This window comes from Macrotis lagotis, chromosome 5 (genome assembly GCF_037893015.1).
Source record: "Macrotis lagotis isolate mMagLag1 chromosome 5, bilby.v1.9.chrom.fasta, whole genome shotgun sequence".
NCBI lineage: Eukaryota > Metazoa > Chordata > Mammalia > Peramelemorphia > Peramelidae > Macrotis > Macrotis lagotis.
The window spans coordinates 201207480-201227509 of record NC_133662.1 but is presented as its reverse complement, the minus strand read 5'-3'; the positions used below and the strand labels follow the sequence as shown (position 1 = coordinate 201227509).

The 20030-nt window shown below is 34.0% G+C and overlaps 1 protein-coding gene across 11 annotated transcripts in view; it reads right to left on the bottom strand.

The window, feature by feature from the left end:
• CDC14A (cell division cycle 14A) overlaps window positions 1-20030 on the bottom strand; it is a 250070-nt gene that overhangs the window by 185385 nt on the left and 44655 nt on the right. For 8 of the 11 annotated variants that reach the window (XM_074188266.1, XM_074188273.1, XM_074188274.1 and 5 more), the window contains exons 3-5: window positions 14521-14596; window positions 6796-6840; window positions 4201-4293 (exon numbers count right to left, since the gene is read on the bottom strand). In XM_074188266.1, coding sequence (XP_074044367.1) covers window positions 4201-4293; window positions 6796-6840; window positions 14521-14596 — 214 coding nt within the window. Of the gene's footprint in view, window positions 1-4200; window positions 4294-6795; window positions 6841-14520; window positions 14597-20030 lie in introns of those variants that run through there. The other 3 variants (XM_074188268.1, XM_074188271.1, XM_074188275.1) reach the window with 2 other exon arrangements.

Genomic DNA, 20030 nt, shown 5'->3' with positions numbered 1-20030 from the left:
TTCCCAACATACATCTGCTCTGTATCTATCTTATAGACAACTCATTTGCATGTTGTCTGTCACCTTCTTGAGGGCAAGGATGCCTTTTCATCTTTTACTATAACCCCATCTTATTACAGTACACCTAGCACATAGTAAGTATTTAATAAATACTTGTCTCCTTTTTTTTATTCTTTGTTACAAGGGATGGTTATACGGAGAGGAAAAGGGATAGGAATATGTTTAGAAATGGCTCTGATGCTAAAAACTGGAGAAAGGATTCATTAAAGAATTACTTTAAACACAACTTTTCAGATGAATGTAAAATTATGCAAATTATGCTAGGCTTCTTTTTTCAAACCCGAAGGTTTTATGAATTTCTTAAGGAATTGGAACCTCTTCATATCTGAAGGACTACCCTCCCCAACCCCTACGTATTGTTGCAGCCAGTTCTAAGGATGCTAGTGGTAAAAACAGGTTAATTTAAATGTACGTACCATACTTTCTTTTAAATTTCCAGAAACACCTCATAGAAATCAAAAGTTCTCTGAAATATGGCAGAAAACTTACTCCATTAAACTACATCAAAGTAAATAGCTGTAGAAATGATCGAAGGGGAAAAGAGTGGATGAATTGCTTTTGATGTTAGCCCCCCCAAACTTTGGAACTCAAGACACTATTTCAATTAAGCAACAATCAGTTATCAAACACCTACTATGTGACAGACCTGTGTAACTCAATGGAGATAACAAAGACAAAAGCATGAAATAATTTCTATTTTTAAGGACCTTGTATTCTATCAGTAGCTTATATTAGCCTCAGGGGAAATCTCTCCAAGTTGAAATTCTTTCAGGTTATCTAAAAAAAACTAGGCTAAAGCAAGATAAAATCTTGAAGAGGAGACTAAGGACAACATCCTAACCACAAATCATCACCAAAAATCCAAAAGGAAAGAGCAGACAATCTATGGAGCTCAAATCCTGACATTATGACAGGTTTTCTACAAGCAAAGTAGCAATTATCCAAATTCAAAAGAGCAATAATTACAAATGTAAAATCAAAAGCAAACATTGTGCTTGGTTTGGATTAACTCAATCCACCATCTCACTAACTCATCTGACAACGGCCATCTCTGTATGTGGTTTTAAAGGTAAAAAACAAAATAGACCAGGCTAATAGAATTTTAAAACTGACATAAAATTAGAGAATTTGATCTTTTATATTTTCATTTTACAGATGAAAAAAACAACTAAGTCTCAGAAAAATTAAAAAAGGTTTACCTAAGGTTACACAGATAATTATAGGTTGAACTGGGATTAGGCTTTCCAAATTCAAAAGAGCAATAATTACAAATGTAAAATCAAAAGCAAGCATTGTGTTTGGTTTGGATTAACTCAATCCACCATCTCACTAACTCATCTGACAACTGCCATCTCTGTATGTGGTTTTAAAGGTAAAAAACAAAATAGACCAGGCTAATAGAATTTTAAAACTGACATAAAATTGGAGACTTTGATCTTTTATATTTTCATTTTACAGATGAAAAAACAACTAAGTCTCAGAAAAATCAAAAAAAGATTTACCTAAAGTTACACAGATAATTATAGGTTTAACTGGGATTAGGCTTATATCCCAGTCCAGTTGCTATGTTGTCTGTTGTTCAATAACCAGAAAAGAAAAATATAAAGTGGGTTTTGATAAAAGAAAGTTTCACATAGCCACAAAAGATATAGAACAAGTCCAAGGAGGGATAAATGGACTAGAAATGACAAGATTCTAAGGCATTCTAAGGCATCAGTTCCCTACAGCCATCTGGCTGTCAGTTTCCTACCGTTTTGGCATATGTTTTAGGTCCTTTTTCCTTAGGGCTTTCAATTTGATGTGATAGTATTTAATTGCAGGTTGTTGACTCTCCCTTCCCTCAGTCTAGTCAAAATCACTCCTTTACACTGGACCTCCCTCTGGAGAAAAGCATAAACTAATTTTTCTAAGAATGAAGATTTGACCAAGTAGCTCTTTTCCTACTACAGCCATTAAACTAAGTCTTGACAAAAGGCAGCTCCAGGTCATCATGACCCCCTAGTCATTTTATCTTTAAGATCCTCAGCAAAGAAAGGCATTATCACCAAATAAATAAAGAGCCGGCCTCAGAACAGAGAAGAAGTATTCAAGCTCCACCTCTCATAAACATGGCTGTGTGACCTAGGCAAGATAATTAATTTCTTGGACCTCTAAGGAAACATTCTGAGATACTAAATTGCAAGGAATGCACCCCTCACCTAAAAGTTTCTTATAAGAATAAACAGAATCAATATAGAAAGAATAAAAACAAAGTAGTTTTAAAACAAGGGGAAGTTTTAGAGGGATCGATACAGCCTTCAAGAAAAAATGGGGTGTGGGGTTTCAGTTGCATCCTGAAGGAAGAGAGGGGTATATTCCAGGGATAGTCAATACAAGGACACTAGACAGAGAGAGAATGGACACTGAGATAGATATACATTTACATGTATGTATAAATATACGTGTGTGTGTGTGTGTGTGTGTGCATGTAAGTAGCTAGGCAAGGTCAAGTCATGAATTTGTTTTACTTGATTTTACATATTTGATAAAAAGAATTTTGTTTTTTCTTTTTTCTAATTGAAGAAATGGAGAGAACAAGAATATGGGTTTTTGATCACTGAAAAAAATTAATTGTGGGGAAACTAGGTGGCTCAGTGGATAAAGCACTGGCCCTGGAGTTAGGAGGACCTGAGTTCAAATGTGAACTCAGACATTTAATAATTGCCTAGCTGTGTGACCTTGGGCAAGGCACTTAACCCTATTGCCTCAAATAAGTAAAACTTTAAAAAGTTAACTTAATTTTACAAAAACAGACACAAGGACAAGAGATGAAGTGTCATATGTAAGGACAAAGAGACCTTTTTCAGGACTTAAATCTAAGTATTTTAGTTTCTGATCTATTTCGTTTTTTCCTCAAACAAAGCTGCCTCAAACACTGCCAGTGTAGGAATACCCAAAAGACCCAAAGTGATTCACCTAAGGATCTTAGCCATTAGAGCTGTTAGAAGGATAGGCATTAGCCACTAAACACTAGAATAGTGAGTGCCACATAAGATCCCACATGTACTTTGTCTAGTATGCTGAGATCTCTCTTCCAGAGACCCTTCAAAATGTAAATGACCCTGCTTTGGATCTAAATCCAAGGTTGAAAACCACAGGTAACAAGCCACCTTTATTTTGTCCACTTTCTTTGAAAACTAAAAAAGTTCATTGTGCTCCTAAATTTCCTAGATCAAATGCAAATTTGTCAAGTCCTATTTTAAAAATATAAATACATGAATATCACACATACATACCACATATCCTTACAATAGCCATCATGAACTGATGCTGAGTGAAGTGACCAGAAACAAGAGAACATTGTATACTTCATAATAAACTATGATAGACTTAGCTCCTCTCAGCAGTTCAGTAACCAAGGACAGTTCTATAAGACTTGTAACAGAAAATGTCATCTACAACCGCAGAAAAAAGAAACAATGGAGTCTGAATGCAGACGAAAGCATACTGTTTTTGCATTTTAAAGTTTTATGCTTTTTTCTTTTTCTCATGGTTTTCCCCCCTTTAGTTCTGATTCTTCTTTTACAACATGACTAATATGGAAATATGTTAAACATGATTATGCATATATAACCTATATCAGATTACTCACTGTCAAGAGCAGGAGGAAGGTAGAAAAACACGAAACTCAAAAGGTTACAGAAAGATGAAGGTTGAATAGCAGCATCTTTGCATGTAATTGAAAGCATAAAATAAAATAACATTCAAAAAATTACCTTCATGAATGTAGAAAAATATTCTAATCTCTGGACCAGAAAAATGATTTTTGGTATTTTTAAAGTATTTGCTAAAACCTAAAATAAAATGTAGACTAATTCTAAATTCAAATCTCTTTCTTCTCTCTCCCTGCTTTTTTCTAAAACACCATTATTTCAGTGGAACCCCAAATGAAAGCAGTTTTTCAATTGATATCTCACTAGCTTCTAGTTCAGAGAGTAGCTATCACTTAGTTATAATGCACACTTGTTTCCAACCTTATTCCCAAATGCCATCAAGTATTACATATCATACCCCATGTCCACTGACCAAGAGTTTAAGAGAAGGAGAAATACATGGATAAGCATGATAATTGTGAATTTTTTTTTTAAAAAATCTACTTACGGCATAAGAACCTATTAAAAATGCAGCATTCGCTCGTTTTCGTTGATCAAAACTGGTGTAGTGCACTATTTTCTTTCTTGATAAACTGTATGACTAGGTAGAGAAAAAAACATGTTTAGTGTAACTATATTATCACAATGTTCAAACATCAAAAGAATATATATATGAACCAAGATCAAAACCTAGATTCCTTCCAAATTTGCAAAGAGTAACTGGATCATCAGCTTTTGAACACATTTAATTTTGAATAATGTTCATCCATGGGACATTAAGATTCTTTGCCTGCTGTGTGGATGTATTCAATCACACTTTCCATAGCATGCCCTCCCATATAGTTATCATCACAATGAATATCTTACTATGAAGAATGATTAAATTATAGGAATCTAGGCTAGGTAGGAGTTATTTTCATGGGTCTCCTTTTTCCAAAATATAAGTCAGAAAAATACAATTGATGTGATTAAACACAGTCTGAAAACTCTTTCTAATCCTAATCCCTTTCAAATCAGTTAGTTTCACTTGTACCTTGTACATAGAGAACTAAACATCCAAGACTCACTGCTTCTTGTGTTCAATGCAAGATAAATAAAACATTCCCTACCCTTATGGGGTTTATTATCAATCAATATAAAAATAACTTTTTAAAGTATAGTATATGCATCAGACATAAATAAAAAGAGATTTGGGCAAGGAGGGCTTGTTACCCAGGAGGGATAATAGAAAACAAAGTGTTCAGACAGAAAGTTGAAACCTAACCTATTTTTTTCTTCAAAACTGTCATAGTATATATATGACAGACATTACGAAGTCTAATCCTAACTTTCTAACTACAATTCAGTAATCAACACTAGGTTCTTTTAAATTATCTACAAAGAAGTTTTTGTAGGGGGAAAAAAATAAAACCTCAAAAAGGATTTACTAAATATACAAACTTGGTATAATGTTCATATAAACCAAACAAATGGTTGTTATATTTATGCCTAAAATGAAAAATAGTTAGTTGCCAATTAATTAAGGGTATAACAAATTCATAAATCTATTTTAATTCCAAACCCTTGTGAATATGCTAAATAGTGAAATCTGCTCATAAAATATCCTTAAATTTAAAAAAAAAAACAACATGTATGCACCTTCCAGGTGTTTATGTTCTCTGCAGTCTCATTAGCTATTTACATAGTATATGCCCTACCTATAGCCTCAAAGTAGCAAGAAATATGACAAATAAAGAAGAAAAAGAAAGATGAAAGGAGGAAAAGGAAAGAAATTCTCTGAAGGAAGAACAATAACAAATAACAGTAGCAGCAGAGAGACTTAAAAAAATAAGAAAACAAAGTACTACAACTAAAATAAGTGATAAGGAAGATCTGTCATATCGCTAACATTTGCAATCCTAAGGAAGATAAAAGTCTTCTAGGCAAACTAGATGAAGAATGGGAACCAAAAAAAGTTAGAGAATTGCTTACTCAAACAGGTCAAACATTGATTTGATGAAATTAGTTCATCAATTATAATTATTGCAATCAGTGATACTTGAACATAGAAGAGAAATAATGGAAAACAGAGCATTTATTGTTCCTTGCCCTCAGCAATTTTCTAACTCTAAACTTTACTCTCTATTATGAAAATTAAAATAAACAAAATGGAATATAACATAATTATATTCTTCAAGGCACAATAATATGAAATAAATATGTATTAAAATGCCTCCTACATTCAAAGCACTGTATTAGACACTGGAGATACTAAAACAAAATAAAACAAAAAAAAATTGTTACCATATTCAAGAAGTTTACATTTTACTTAGAGGAGAAGAGATAATATGAATTAAAATAAGAGTATCTATGAGAGGTATTGTCCAACTCAAAAAGCGAAAGAGTTAATAAAGGGAAAAAATGGTGTCCTAGTCCCAATAACTCCCTTTAAAAAATAAACTACATGAACTTAGTTAAAATAACATGAATATCAAATAAACACCAAGTAAATATAACAATAGCTGAGATTGTCCATGTGTAACTTGATGGTGCCTCGAACAAAAGCATGCTGCTTGGCTTTTGGAACAGCTTTTGAAGCTCTGAAGGCTGCATATTATTTAAGCATTCGACAACTAAAATGAGAGTTTAGAAATTCTTCCCCCATTAAGAGCAAGGGATGCAATAAAAAGGAAAGCCAAAACTGCAAAAATCAAGCTCAAAAGCTCATTTTAAATCAAGTAAACCTTATACAATCTTTTTATTAAAAAAAAACTGCCATGCTGAAAATATAACCTTAAACTTCTATTTTGTTTATTGTTAAAATGTGCCAGATTTTTGAGCAAAATATACTCAAAATGCTGTCTATGTGTATAATCTACTTGTTCCTTGTAAGAAAGAACAAGTTCTATTCACGTCCTTTAAAAAGCAAGCTTTGCCTTATCAAGGTAATAAGAGGAAGTAGATCAAAGCATAAATACAAGGTAAAGCATCATTCTCTTGCTGGGGGACTCTGCCACACTAGGCAAAGTAGCAGCAGCCACAGTGCAAATATTGGTCATCTCACTGCAAAAGCAATATAGTTATTTTCGGAGTTTCCCATTATCAGCCAAGACTAAGTGTTTACCTCCAGCTTTCTCAGGACTGGGATATTCTTGAAAACATTCATTGGCTGCACAAAAAAAAAATATGGTTTATGGTTTTATTTGTTGTTATAAAACTGCAATACAGCACATAATCTTGCTTTTTTAATCCCCTTCGAAAAAGTCTCCACTCTAACAGGTGAGTACTTGAAACCAAAAATCACTTCTAGTGTCTATAACTGAACCAATGAAATGGTTCCTAACCTGGGTTCCATGAACTTTGTTTTGTAAATATTTTAATAATTGTATCTTCAATATTGTCAGTTTCCTATTCTATTTTATGTATTTAAAAACCTGATTCAGAAAAGGGTTCCATAAACTTCACCAGTCTACAAAAGAGTCAGATTAATTAGACCCTGGTCTAACATTTCCTTTAAAACTACAATCTCACAAGCAAGTCATTTATGCTTATTATTTGATCAGAATAATAACAAATGTCAAGGTTCTAGAGCTTTCTGCAACATGTTACCATTTATTTTAAGCTGCATAAACTTATATAGATTTAAGAATGAGTAAATCTGAGATAAAAAAACAGGTTATGAGGAACAGTATAGGAACAATGAGGAACAACAAGAAGAAAGGAACAGGTTCCATTCAGTAAGTTAGTAAACTAAAAAACTATTTAAAGCTGGTTTCTAACTTTATGACACCCTCCTCCTTCCTAAAATTGTCCTAAAGTACTCTATTCATTCCTGCAAAACATATTAGACACAAACTTTGTAAGAAAAATCTGTGTAAGAAAATTTTCAACACTTCAAAATAACTATGGACAAGGATGTGCAAGCTAGAACCAGCTCCAAATTTTTAATTTTAATTGTGAGCATTTATTTACTAAGGAAATCAGAAAACAATACAAATCAGGGTTCACTGAATATCCCAAGCTCAAACTTAAGATGTGAAGATGTGAACAATGATAAACTTAAATAAACTGAAAAGTCTCATACATATTTTTTCCCAGAGATTTTATTGTTAAACATTTACCAGCTTGCCCCTAATTTCAAGCATTAGCAAAAAACCAATGTGGGATCACTGTATTAAACAACACTCAATTTTCCACAGAAAGTTATTTCCTTAAAGGACCTTTGTTTAATTTTCCTCTGTCATAAGGAAAATTAAAAATAAACAGGTCCATTCCATATTTTGCTTATGTCAAATTCTAAATATTAATCACATGTGGGACATCCCGACTCCCCTGCATCATATTGGCATGGAAGTGATGACTCTTGAGTTTTCTGAAAGCTAAATCAGCAGAATATAGTTCTGGAAAGACTCTGAGTGCAGGTCTGTAAGGCCTCATGATAAGATATAACTTAATTAAATTCAAACAAACTCATCACCAGAAGGTTAGTATACTGAAGTAGAGAGGGGTTTCAAGCTATATGTGTGTGAAGGAACTACCCTCAAATTCCAGAAATTTGAAGATGTTGGAGAGTAGGGTCAGGTTTTTCTTCCCACATAGGTCTCAAGAAATTATTTTAAATAATTTTAAGAGCTTTTTTTTGGCTGATGGCATTTTCCTTAAAGTGAAATGTATAGTTCCTCAAACTGTGAATGCATGTCAAAACCCCCATCCTCTAATGCCACTCTTTCAGGTAAAATCATTAGAAAAGCAATAAAATGTGACCACCTCTTCATAAAGACCTTTCCTCACTCTACAATCATAAGGAGGCAGTTTAGAAATAAGCGTGGGTTTGTGAATTTTTCCATTCTAATCAACTGCACATTCAAACAAGGTCACTCTGCACAGAAAACTTACTGCCTTACAAAACAAGTGGCTCCACAATTCTGACTTTTAAAAAAAAATTACTCTGATGGTAATACAAAGGCCAGCTCTATGCAGTGTATTAGAATGCATATTATAGCAATCTTACTAGAAGCATAAGGAATCTTATCAGAAAACTATTATTTATCACAAGGTCCTTACAAAGTCAAAATTCATTTGTGGGAAACTTTTCATAAGCAACTTCCCAGTAAAATTATAATCTCAGAAGAGTTGCCTGGGGTGCTAACAGGTTAAGTGACTTGACCATAGTCTTTCAGTTAACAGCTCATAAACTAAAGTCTGACTAATCCACAATCTGAACCCAGGCAAATCCTGTATCCGAGGACCACCAGAAAATAAATAGAATGCTGATTCTCATAAAAACACATTAGGAGGTGCGGCTAGGTGGCGAGGTGGGGCGGCTAGGTGGCGCAGTGGATAGAGCACTGGCCCTGGAGTCAGGAGTACCTGAGTTCAAAACCAGCCTCAGACACTTAATAATTACCTAGCTGTGTGGTCTTGGGCAAGCCACTTAACCCCCATTGCCTTGCAAAAATTAAAAAAAAAAAAAACAACCCACATTAGGAAAACAAACTAAAAACTTTGCACAGTCACATTCGAACAGGAAATTCAGAAAAACTAGCCCATGGCAACATGACCTGAATCTTAAGCAAGGGTTGCTAGGTTTCTCTCCCTAATATGTGCTTGGTCAGAACAGCACAACATCACTAAATTACAGATTCATGATATATTTTTAAAATTAACCTGGGCATAAAACTAGGGTCAGAGGCATTGATTCAATGTTAGTATCACATTACCCAGATCAAATTTGCAAGAAAGTTAGGTCTAAACTCTAGTTGGAAGTATTTCAGCTAGATCTCAGGAATATTTCCAGATAATTAAGACTCAGGAACAAATTGTTAAAAGAAGCTGTTATCCTGTCTTGACTTGTTTTTAGAAATCACTAAGATGAGCGAGATAGAGAAATGAATTAGACTTGTCTACAACTCCCCTCAAAAAAGTTATGTGGTACAATGAATGAATAGAGCATTGGCCCTGGAGTCGGGACCTGAGTTCAAATCAAGCCTGAGACATTTAACTAGTTTTGTGATCCCACACAAGTTACTTCACCCTGTTTGCCCCAGCTTCCCATCTGTAAAATGAGCTGGAGAAAGAAATGGCAAACCACTCTAGTATCTTTGCCAAGAAAATCCCAAATGGGATCAGAGAATCACACACAACTGAAATGACTTCAACAACAAAAAAATCTCTACTCAGTGATCTCCTCCTTTGAAGCTTTTAGTAATTAATGTCTATCTGTACAATTATAGGATCTTTCTTCACATGCTCTGGAACTGTTGCCTCCTGGAAAGTCCTTACTCTTGTAAATATAACAACTGGTATCCCTTTTAGTTCTTTAAAGTTTCCAAAGTGCTTTAACCTATTACCTTGTTTAATCCTCAATACAACTCACTGAAATATGAACTATAGATTTAATTAGCCCCATTTTACAACTAAGAAAATATTCTCAGAGGGATTTGGTGACTTGTCCCCAACCAGAAGGCTTGTGTCAAGAGATCAGGTCTAAACCCTAAATCTCATCTAACTCAAAGTCCAGGGTTCCTTCTTCCCATATACCATCCTAACTACCTTGTTATTTAACTTTTCACATACATATATAAAAAAAGTCTCTTCAACTAGATTATTAAATTCCTTGATAACATCATGTCTAGAGATTATTTTATATATATCTTATGCTTATTAAAAAAAATTTAGGGTTGGTAAGGACTACTTAGAAAAGAAAAATACAATTCTCTCATTCTACCATGAAACTGAAGCTCAGTAAAGGACATTTCCTAAAGTAACCAGGATCCTAACATGGCTAAAAAGCAACACCAGGACTAAAAACCAGGCCAGACTCTCTTCCCCATTCTTTTATATTCTTCCATAGTACCTAAAATAGTTCCTTGCACAAAGGAGGTACTCAGTGACTATTTGGTGGCTGAGTTCATACCTTTATCCAATAAAGCAACTCCATCTCTCAGGATATAGTCATTCTTTTATCTCTCTAAGAATCTTATATTTCAGTTCTTTCCCATATTAGTTATACTAAAAAGCCCATGAGGCTAGTCCTTTATAAGAATCACTATTTCAGAGTGGAAAATAATATTAGTGGTATTCCTCCACATAAAAGAAAAAGAGAAATAAGCCTTGGCTGCCAGAGCAGATAAGGTATTTGGCAAGAGGAATGGATGGACACCCATTTGCTTTCTGAGTGATGCTTTATTATGTTTCAGAGGTGATGCTTTTGCTTTTGTTGTATTTATTTTTCCCCTGGGTTGGGGAGAGGAGGAAGGAAAATCAGATAGTATTAAAATGATGGCACAATGCAGAAATGTAGGCAGAAATCTATACAATTGTGCTCACTAGGCATCCAATCAATGGAGACAGTCTAGAATTATTCTAGAATAAATGAAGCAACATGTTCACTTCACAGTAGTCATAGTCTAAAAGCATGGAGAATGATCTACTCTTCTTTTAGCACAGTGGGGAAGGAACCCAGACTGGAGACAAATATAGAGCCAGATAAGCCTAAATAATCATTGATCAAGGAATTTGGCCTAAGACTTGTGGTTCCTTTTTATAAATGTTTAATCACCTCATTCTGACCGATTATTTCTGATTCAACATGTTCTTTTTTCCCTGGTAAATGAAGTCTTCAAAGTCCAAACTTATGGTCTGATCACCATGATAAACTTTGGTATAAAGGGAAAGTGAGGGAAGATGCCAGACAAAGGCAAATACCATAGTGAGGACAGCAGAAGTACAACATTCTTAAATAGGAATTTAGTGCCAAGGAAAGGACTAGTGAGTGACAAATGCCCCAGAGTCAAATGCCAATGTTCCTGGGTTTGGCTTCCAGGAAGAGCTAAAATACCTAAGAAGCTTATTTGGATCAGCAAATCCTAAGGTCTGAGGCTGGATTTTTTCTCAATTCAGTTAACAGAAGCAACTCTACTTAAACCTAATAATCATACCATACTCATCAAACAATTATTTATCACACAGCTGGGTAACATGGTGGAAAGTGCTGAAATTGAAGAGTCCAAAAGACCTGAGAGTTCAAATCTGCCTCAAATACTTACTAGCTATGTGACCCCAGACAGATCACTTAACTTCTTGTGTTTGTGGTAAGAATCAAAATGAGATAATATGTATAAAGCTCTTTGCAAACCTTAAATCCTATGGAACTGCTAGCTATAATGATAGAGTGCCTGCTATATGCAAAACACAATGAAGGAATACAAAGATGAATATCCTCAATAACTTAATAATCTATTAATGAAGTTTTCAATTAAACATGTATGTTTTAATATGAGGCAGTAAAAGTGATAAGAAAAATTCATATTTAATATTACATTTTAAGATTTACAATGAGCTTTTCCTTATAACCATCCCATAAAGTATTATCTTTATTTCTTTTTAACATAAGAGTACACTGAGGTTCTAGTGGCTAATTCCAAGGTCACAAAGCTAAAGTTGCAGAACTGGCACTCAAGATTTGGGTCTCAGTTTCATCATTTGTAAAATAAGGGGTTGGAACTCTCCTTTCCCAGCCAAAATCTACTAGCTTATGATCTCTCCTTCTACATACCCCAAAACAAAGAAAAAAAACCAAAGGGGGCAAGGGCATCGAGGAGGGAAAATTATTACCAGTTGATAGAGGGAAAGGAATAGTAAAGGATTAATCAGAAAAGGTAGCATTTTGGGAGATGCTATCTTCAAAGGACAGAAACGGGGGTCTCCAATCTGAAGAAAGTATATAATCAAAGATGAGAAATCAGAAATATTCAGATTAAGCAGCCCATTTTGGAGTGCTGCCTGGAGAAACTGATTAACAACTTCTCTTCAAGAGGTTTAAATGCCAACACAATGAGGTCAGACTTTAATTGTAAGACAATGGAAAGCTACTAAAGGTGGAAGAGAAATCTCATCAAGGCTATGCTTTAGGACTACTTATGAACTGGATGATTTAGAAGGGACAAAACTTTGGGGGAAAGTTACAATTAAAAATTGGCTAAAACTGAAGTCTTTATGTATTCATACTGTGCAGTAGGGCAATGCATTAAGCCATTAGCTTTAAATTGGTCATTACTCACTAGGTCTGACCTCTTGTTTGGTTTTTGATTAAATGTAAACATACTTCCAGCTTTTTCTAAAAAGTAACCTCCTCCCTCTTTGGTCACTCATATAAAAGAGGTTCAGTTGTCAGACTGTTATTGTTAAAACCCACTCTTCACACCAAATGTGTTAAAAAAAAAATAACATTATAAAGGCAAAAAAATTACTTAATCCCCAAGAGAAATTTTTCCTTTCCCAAATAATGCACTATTAAAAACATACTTTACATAAAAATGGTATTTGAAAAATGCAAATATCTCAAGTATATTTTTGAACTATAATTTGCCTCAGCAGAAAGCTAAAAAATATTAACAGTTCTTTGAAAACTATAACTCTTGATTGAATGATGGGTAAATATGCCTTAGTATGTATGTTTCCAAGTCATATTACATTTTGAAAATCATTTCCACCTAAGGTAGATAATAATAGATTTAATAATATATTAGCTTCAGCTACAGTAGTTTCCCTTCCACTGTATTTCATACTTCTTTAAAAGTGAGAAATAGTAAAGAGGGCATGAAACTACACAGGCAGAAGTATATACATACATTGTTAGGTACTGTCACTATAATGAATGTTTTTGATTAAGTATTTCTATTTGTCAATTTGAAGGAGGGAAAAATTGTGCCATTCTAGAAAAGATTATGATGTAAAAACTGAAAGCATTAATAAAATACATGTGTAGAATAATGATTATCATAACCAGCCTACCATTTCTCCCTAACACATGGGTTAAATGCAATCATTCACATCAACAAATAGGTACTAGGTGTTTTTTTATGTTTAAGATAATGTGTTGATTCACTAATAGTCAGTAAAGGAGTGGGGACTGCAAATGTCTAATTCAATAAGTGGTTATTTAATAAATTAATAAATTTCATTCAGAATTGAAATTATTGTTCATTTTTAATTATCTGCAATTAATTAAAATTAAGTACCAATTTATCTGAGAAATTTGAAGTAGTAAAATAGGTATTATATATTTTCTGTATTCAGAAACAAAACTTTATTTCCTGTTTTTAAAAAAGGCAAAAAAAGATAAAATAACCACAATATCACAGAATGAAATTCTATTATCCTTCAGATTAATGTAGAATATTAACAGAAAACAAAATCCACAAATCTATATAATGAAAATAAAAACAAATTCAATAGTATAGACATCTGACTAGGAATTTCTGGCCCTGATAGACACAAACAAAAGGTATAACAAGCCTAACAAATCACTGCCAGCTTATTCAAGTTATTATGGTTTCTATGCATGTATTTAAATATGCATATGTATGCCCTATACACATAAAAGTATTCTGTATATGTTCAAAGAATACTTTAAAATAGAACCAAAGTTAGATATTTATTAAACAACAAAGTTTACTTTTAGAGCTGGTGCCATGTAATCAGGGATCATATCACATGGTAACAATGTTCCAGGGTAGACATAAAGGTTTCAGGAAGATTATCCTAGTTGGGAATTTGAGACACTCATTATTGAAAACCTAAGAGGATTTGCCCTTTATTTCTCAGCTCACTACTCCAGTGACTTCACTCAGTTCATATTTCAATCCAACTTGAAAAGTAAAAGAAGTGAACATGTCCTTTGTGGTGAACTCAAGAAGATCAGTTTCAGCTGGTGAATGGGTGGACAAGTATCCACACAAACTCCCGGAATTTAAGAATAACACAACAAAATGGTCTGTACAGAGAAAACTCTTGGTCAAAATCAACTGTATCAAACTTCATAAATTCTCTACTAAAATAAACTCACCTTTAGTTTCTTGTTAAGTTTACAGCAATATCTGTATACCATTGCCAAGTTCAAAGGTCCAAAATCTGCATAGAAACTGTTTAAAAAAAAACATTAAGTGGAGCAATAAATTTCTTGAAACATTTTTGAATTTTAATTTTAAATTACTAAAGTAAATTAGTAATGAAGTTTCTGTTTTCCAGGTAGCAGCATATGAACAAATAAAATTCTTACAGTGAATACAAAAACCTCGGTTTATTAAATGACTTCAGTCTCCCATCCCGTAACAACCACTTCAAATATCACAAAACCTTATTTACAGAAAATAAAATTGGCCAATATGAGACATCCTCTTTCATTTCTCTGGATACCTAACAAGGATGAAATACTAATGAGTCAAAAGAATAAAAATACACACCTGAAGAAAAAGGGAATGAACAAAAAGTTATACTCTATAGAGAAATTGAGGAGATCCTCAAGATATAATAAGGCCAGTATAAGACCTAGACTGACCACAGCAACATATCAAAGTTAAGTAGAATTGGATTCCTGCCAGCAGCATATTGACTTAGAAAAACACAAACTAACATTGTGTTCTATTACATATTTATTTTGTTAAACATTGTCCAATTACACCGTAATCTGGTTCGAACCTTGGTCATGAAGCTCTGACTGGTGAATTCAACCCTTCTGGACCAGTTGCACATTCCCTTTCACTGAGGATCAAATGAGATAATGAATGAAAAGCACTGACAAATAAGTACTTAATAAATGTTTATTTACTTGACTAAAAAAAAAAAGCACTGTAAAGACTTTAAGGCATTTAAGTGTCTGATATTACCATTTACTGGTAATACAAATAATAAAAGAATTTCAAGATTAAATTAAAACCCTCTATCTAAAAATACAATTTTTTAAAAATCTGCTGTCTTAAAGTATATAGTTAGTCCTTGAGAAGCAGAGTAGGTGACACAAAAAAGAGCACTGATCTTTAAATCCAAAATGCTGATTTCAAGTCCAGTTCTAATTTACTAATTGGATGATCACAAGTCATCTTAACTTGTTCAAACCCCTGATGAAAAAACTGAGGTCCACAATAATGAAAGTTTTGGGTTTTTTTTCTACTTTTTGCAAGGCAATGGGGTTAAGTTATGAAAGTATTTTGACAGGTGACAGAGGAAGTAAGTAGCAGAGTCACAAATTAATGCCAGTCATCTCACTCTAAATGCAAAATTGGCATTTTATCTGAACTTCACTTCCTCTTGTGGCATTTCAAACTTGTCATGAGCTGGTCCCTTTCTATATTTACCCATAATTTTTCTGCATGCTCTCTATGGTGTTTCTATTCCTCCTCTATCATCTCTAGTCACCCTGATCCAAATATGGTCATCAGATTCAATGGCTCTGGAGGAAAAAGTGAGGCTGGTGACCTTGCCCTGCAACCCCTCACTCAAATCCAACTCAATTGCATGTCATGGAATCACCTCTCTGAAGTCATGTCTTCTTTGAGAATGAAAAACTAATATCCACAATCAACCTATACTGTACTCTATCCTCTCAACTCTGTCTTTGTATGGGCTTTTCCCCATTCCTAAAGTGCTCTCCCCCTCCCCACATCTACTTCCCAAATCCCTAACTTCCTTCAAAAGTTTATCCACTGACTTCTTGATCTCCCCTTCTGCTAGAGATTTTCTTCTTAAAGATTATATTGTATCTGGCCAGTATATAGTATATATATATATATATATATATGTACTGTGGAATTTTTCCTTATCAGAATATAAATTCCTAGGATACATATTAAGTCATAAATGTTTAAGTGATTGACTCTTATTCTATAAAGGATCATTAAACTTACACTAATGATTTCAGTTATCATAAAAGCTTTGCAAAGCATGTATATACATACATATACATATATATGCATACACACACACACACACACAAAAAAAAATACTAAATAATACTATTACTACATCTGCCTTCTCACCCACCAAACCCTTGCACTCACCACTCAATTGAAACTGTTATTTTCAAGGTCATAGTTAACATTCAAATCATCAAATCTAATAGACTTTTCTCAGTCCTCATTCTTCTCAACCTCTCTGCAGTATTTGAAAGTGATGCTCAACCTCTGAAACTCTTCCTTCTTACCTTCCATTTTCTCTCTCAAAATACCTAAAGAAAGTTTCTTTGATATCTGACTCCAAGGATCAATTCCTACACATTTTCATAGTCTTTCCAAGAGATCCCCTCCAGAGCAAAGGCCCAAATTTCTATTATCAACCCTAGCATAGATATGGGTTAGAATTTCTTCTGAGGGTTAGAATTAGTAATTGTTATTGATAAAATCAAAATGCTACATAGGTCCTCAATGACTATCCAGTACGATCCATACGAATGCCTTCTAAAATACCCAACAAATGACTTTGCCTCTACTTAAAGACCTCTAAGAAATTCATTCTGGTTTTGAAGACTAAATATCAAGATATCCTCATTCACATCAAACTGATTCACTTTCTCTATAATTTCCACTTATTCTTCCTATTTCTGCCTAATTCCAAACAAAACAAAAAAGTTTAACTTCTTCCATGGGAGACCTTGAAATACAGGTTAATAAGCTTTAAACTGCACTAAGATTTGGGGGACACCCTATTCTTTGAAGATGCTACCATTTCAAACCCCCAAACTCTCTTCTCCAGCCTAAACTTGTCCCATTCCAGATGTCCTTATTTCCAACTACCTCAATGCCCACTGTCATATGGAACTCCAAAAGTCAAAGACCAAACTTGGCATCTTCCCCCCAAAAAAATACACATTTCCTCTCCAGATATTTTTTGACTTCTGTCAATGGGCCCCTACTTCACAGGGTTATTTTATGTAGTATTTACAGATAAGTCCAATTTGTTATTTCTCATGAATTGTGATTATTACGTTGTTTTTCCAATTATCTATTTTTGATTCTGATCCCTGCCTTCTCCCTAACCTCCTACTGCCCCTCCCACCTCTCTCTCTCTCTGACACACACACACACACAAACACACAGAGTCAGTCTCAGTCAGTCTCTCTCTCTCTCTCTCTCTCTCCCCCCCATGGCTTTTCTCTTTTCCTTCCCACTGTTGGCATCCTGGTAGCCTTCATCATCTCACATGATGAACTCATATATGAACTCTCGGACTAAGTTCTTCCTTAACTTCCTGGCTTCTCATTTCTCCTCACTGTAATTGATCCCCACACCTGTGTGACCTTGGCTAAGTCATATTAGTCTCTGAACCTTCATTTCCTCATCTGTAAAATGATGGAATTTGGGATAGATGATTTCTAAGGCCCTTTCTAGCTCTCAAGCTATGTTTATGCCAAAATAAGAGGAAAAAAACCTTGCCATGTACATAGCAGAATGTGAGAGGATTCGAAATAAACTAATAAATTTGCATTTAAAGTCAATCTATATAATAAATACTACATATTATTTCCAAAATTGCCCAGGTTTTCTTTGCTTCCTTTTACATTTTCTTTTGTTCTCTGCTATTCATTTTTCACTTTAATTTTCCCCTCTCTTCCTTCTAACCTGCCCTAAAGAAGACTACAATTAAGAGTTGATATACATACATACAAACACATACACATACACCAGGTTAATTTTTCTAAAATGCCACCACCTTGCAAATATTGTTCCTCTGACCAAAAATTTTAATGATTCCACATTAGCTACATATAGAATAAATTCCAAATTTCTCCATTTAACATTCAAGGCCCTTCTTCACAATTCAAAAAACCATTAAGTTCCATTATTTGTCAACTTTATCATTAAAGTTAATGCCCTTTTTCCATGCTCTGAAAACTAAAGTAGATTTACTAAGTTCCATTTGTCCTGAATCAGTAAAGATTTCTGGTTCTATAGCTCTACCCACCTTGATGACTTTTTAGGCCCTCTCTTCTGAGGAGCAATAAACAGCTTGACTGCAGAAAGAATAAAGGGAAAAGATGAGCACCTATCAACATAAATAGCATGGGAATGGCCTCCAATAAACCAACTTTATTTGAAATGGAGCATAGATGTGTTCAGAATATAAGACTGAGGAACCTCAATTCAATTGTGCCCATAATCAAAGCACTGGTGAACAGCATCTAAATATTAGATATCACCAAACCAAAAGAGCAAGGGAAGACCAGACACCTCTACAAAAACTGAGCTTTGCAAACAATACACATACCTCACAACATTTGATTAAGGTTGCCCTGTTCTTATCACTACCACACAGAGAAGTCTTTGTTCTAAGATATATGAAGTGGTATAGCCAGGCTAGAAGATCACTGCTTATCTACTTGGACACAACTACACCAATATATGTGGAAGTTGAAGACAAAATCACTATCTTTAAGTTTTGAAGAATTTAAAATTTACTTCCTATGTTTACTATTGTTATGCCAACATAACAACTTCTGTACCTTCGACTTCATATTTTATGATAATTATTTAACTTATTAAAAAACATGCAAATCATTCCTAACATGTTCTTTCATCAGCTTAGATATACATACTTTGACTCTGTTATAATAAAGGAGGTTCTAAAAAAAACTTTATGGTCAGTAAAGAAAATGAGTAGAAAATGTAGCCGAAAATAAGGAATAAACAAACAGGCAAATCTAACAATGAATTCCATTAGAATCCGATATTCACTCAATAGCAAGAGACCTATGTTAAGCACGACTGTACATACAGATAGACCCTACAGTAAGGGGGAAAGAAGGGAAGGTAGTAAAACTCATAAACTTAGAAATAGATGAATGTTGAAAACTACCTTTGCATGTGATTGGAAAAAATAGGAGAAAAAATGTCAAGAGACCTAAAGGAAAGTTCTCAGTATCTCAAGAGGTTTACCTGGCAAAGAATTTGTCTTCCCATAAAGAATAAATATTCACAAAGGATGAGAGGCACAGGAATCCATGTGAAACCCACACTGACAAGCTCAAAGATGCATTGAAGCACATTATACAACAGTTTGTGGTAAATAAAGAGATAATCAGGAAAGAATGAAAATCCTTAATAAAATTAAGGAATTGTGTGTGGAGTAAAATGGGGAAAGGAAGGAAATCAAGAGGGTAAAGAATAGCATAAAGGGAGGCTGGAACCCAGAATTTAAATTTCACAATTATGCTGAGGACTGGTCTATCAATTTTCAATCACCTGGGTTCAAGTAAAAGATACACCTAGAAGAATATTTGCCAAAGTTCCCGAATGTGGGCAATTGCTACATAGCAAAACACAGATTCTACCCTCAAGGAATTTATACTCTAATATGAGGGAAGCCACACAAACACAAATAAGTATAATATGAGGAAAGATGTAAAGAGGACAAAGGATATATACCAACAAGACACTCTGAAAATTTTGAGATAGGAGCATATAAGAAGAAACAGGTACCTTAATGAACCATGTAGAAAAAAAAATTCAACAGAGAACATGCTTTCCAGATATAGGGGACAACCTATATGAATATATATAGGGATAAAAGGGAATAGGATAAAAT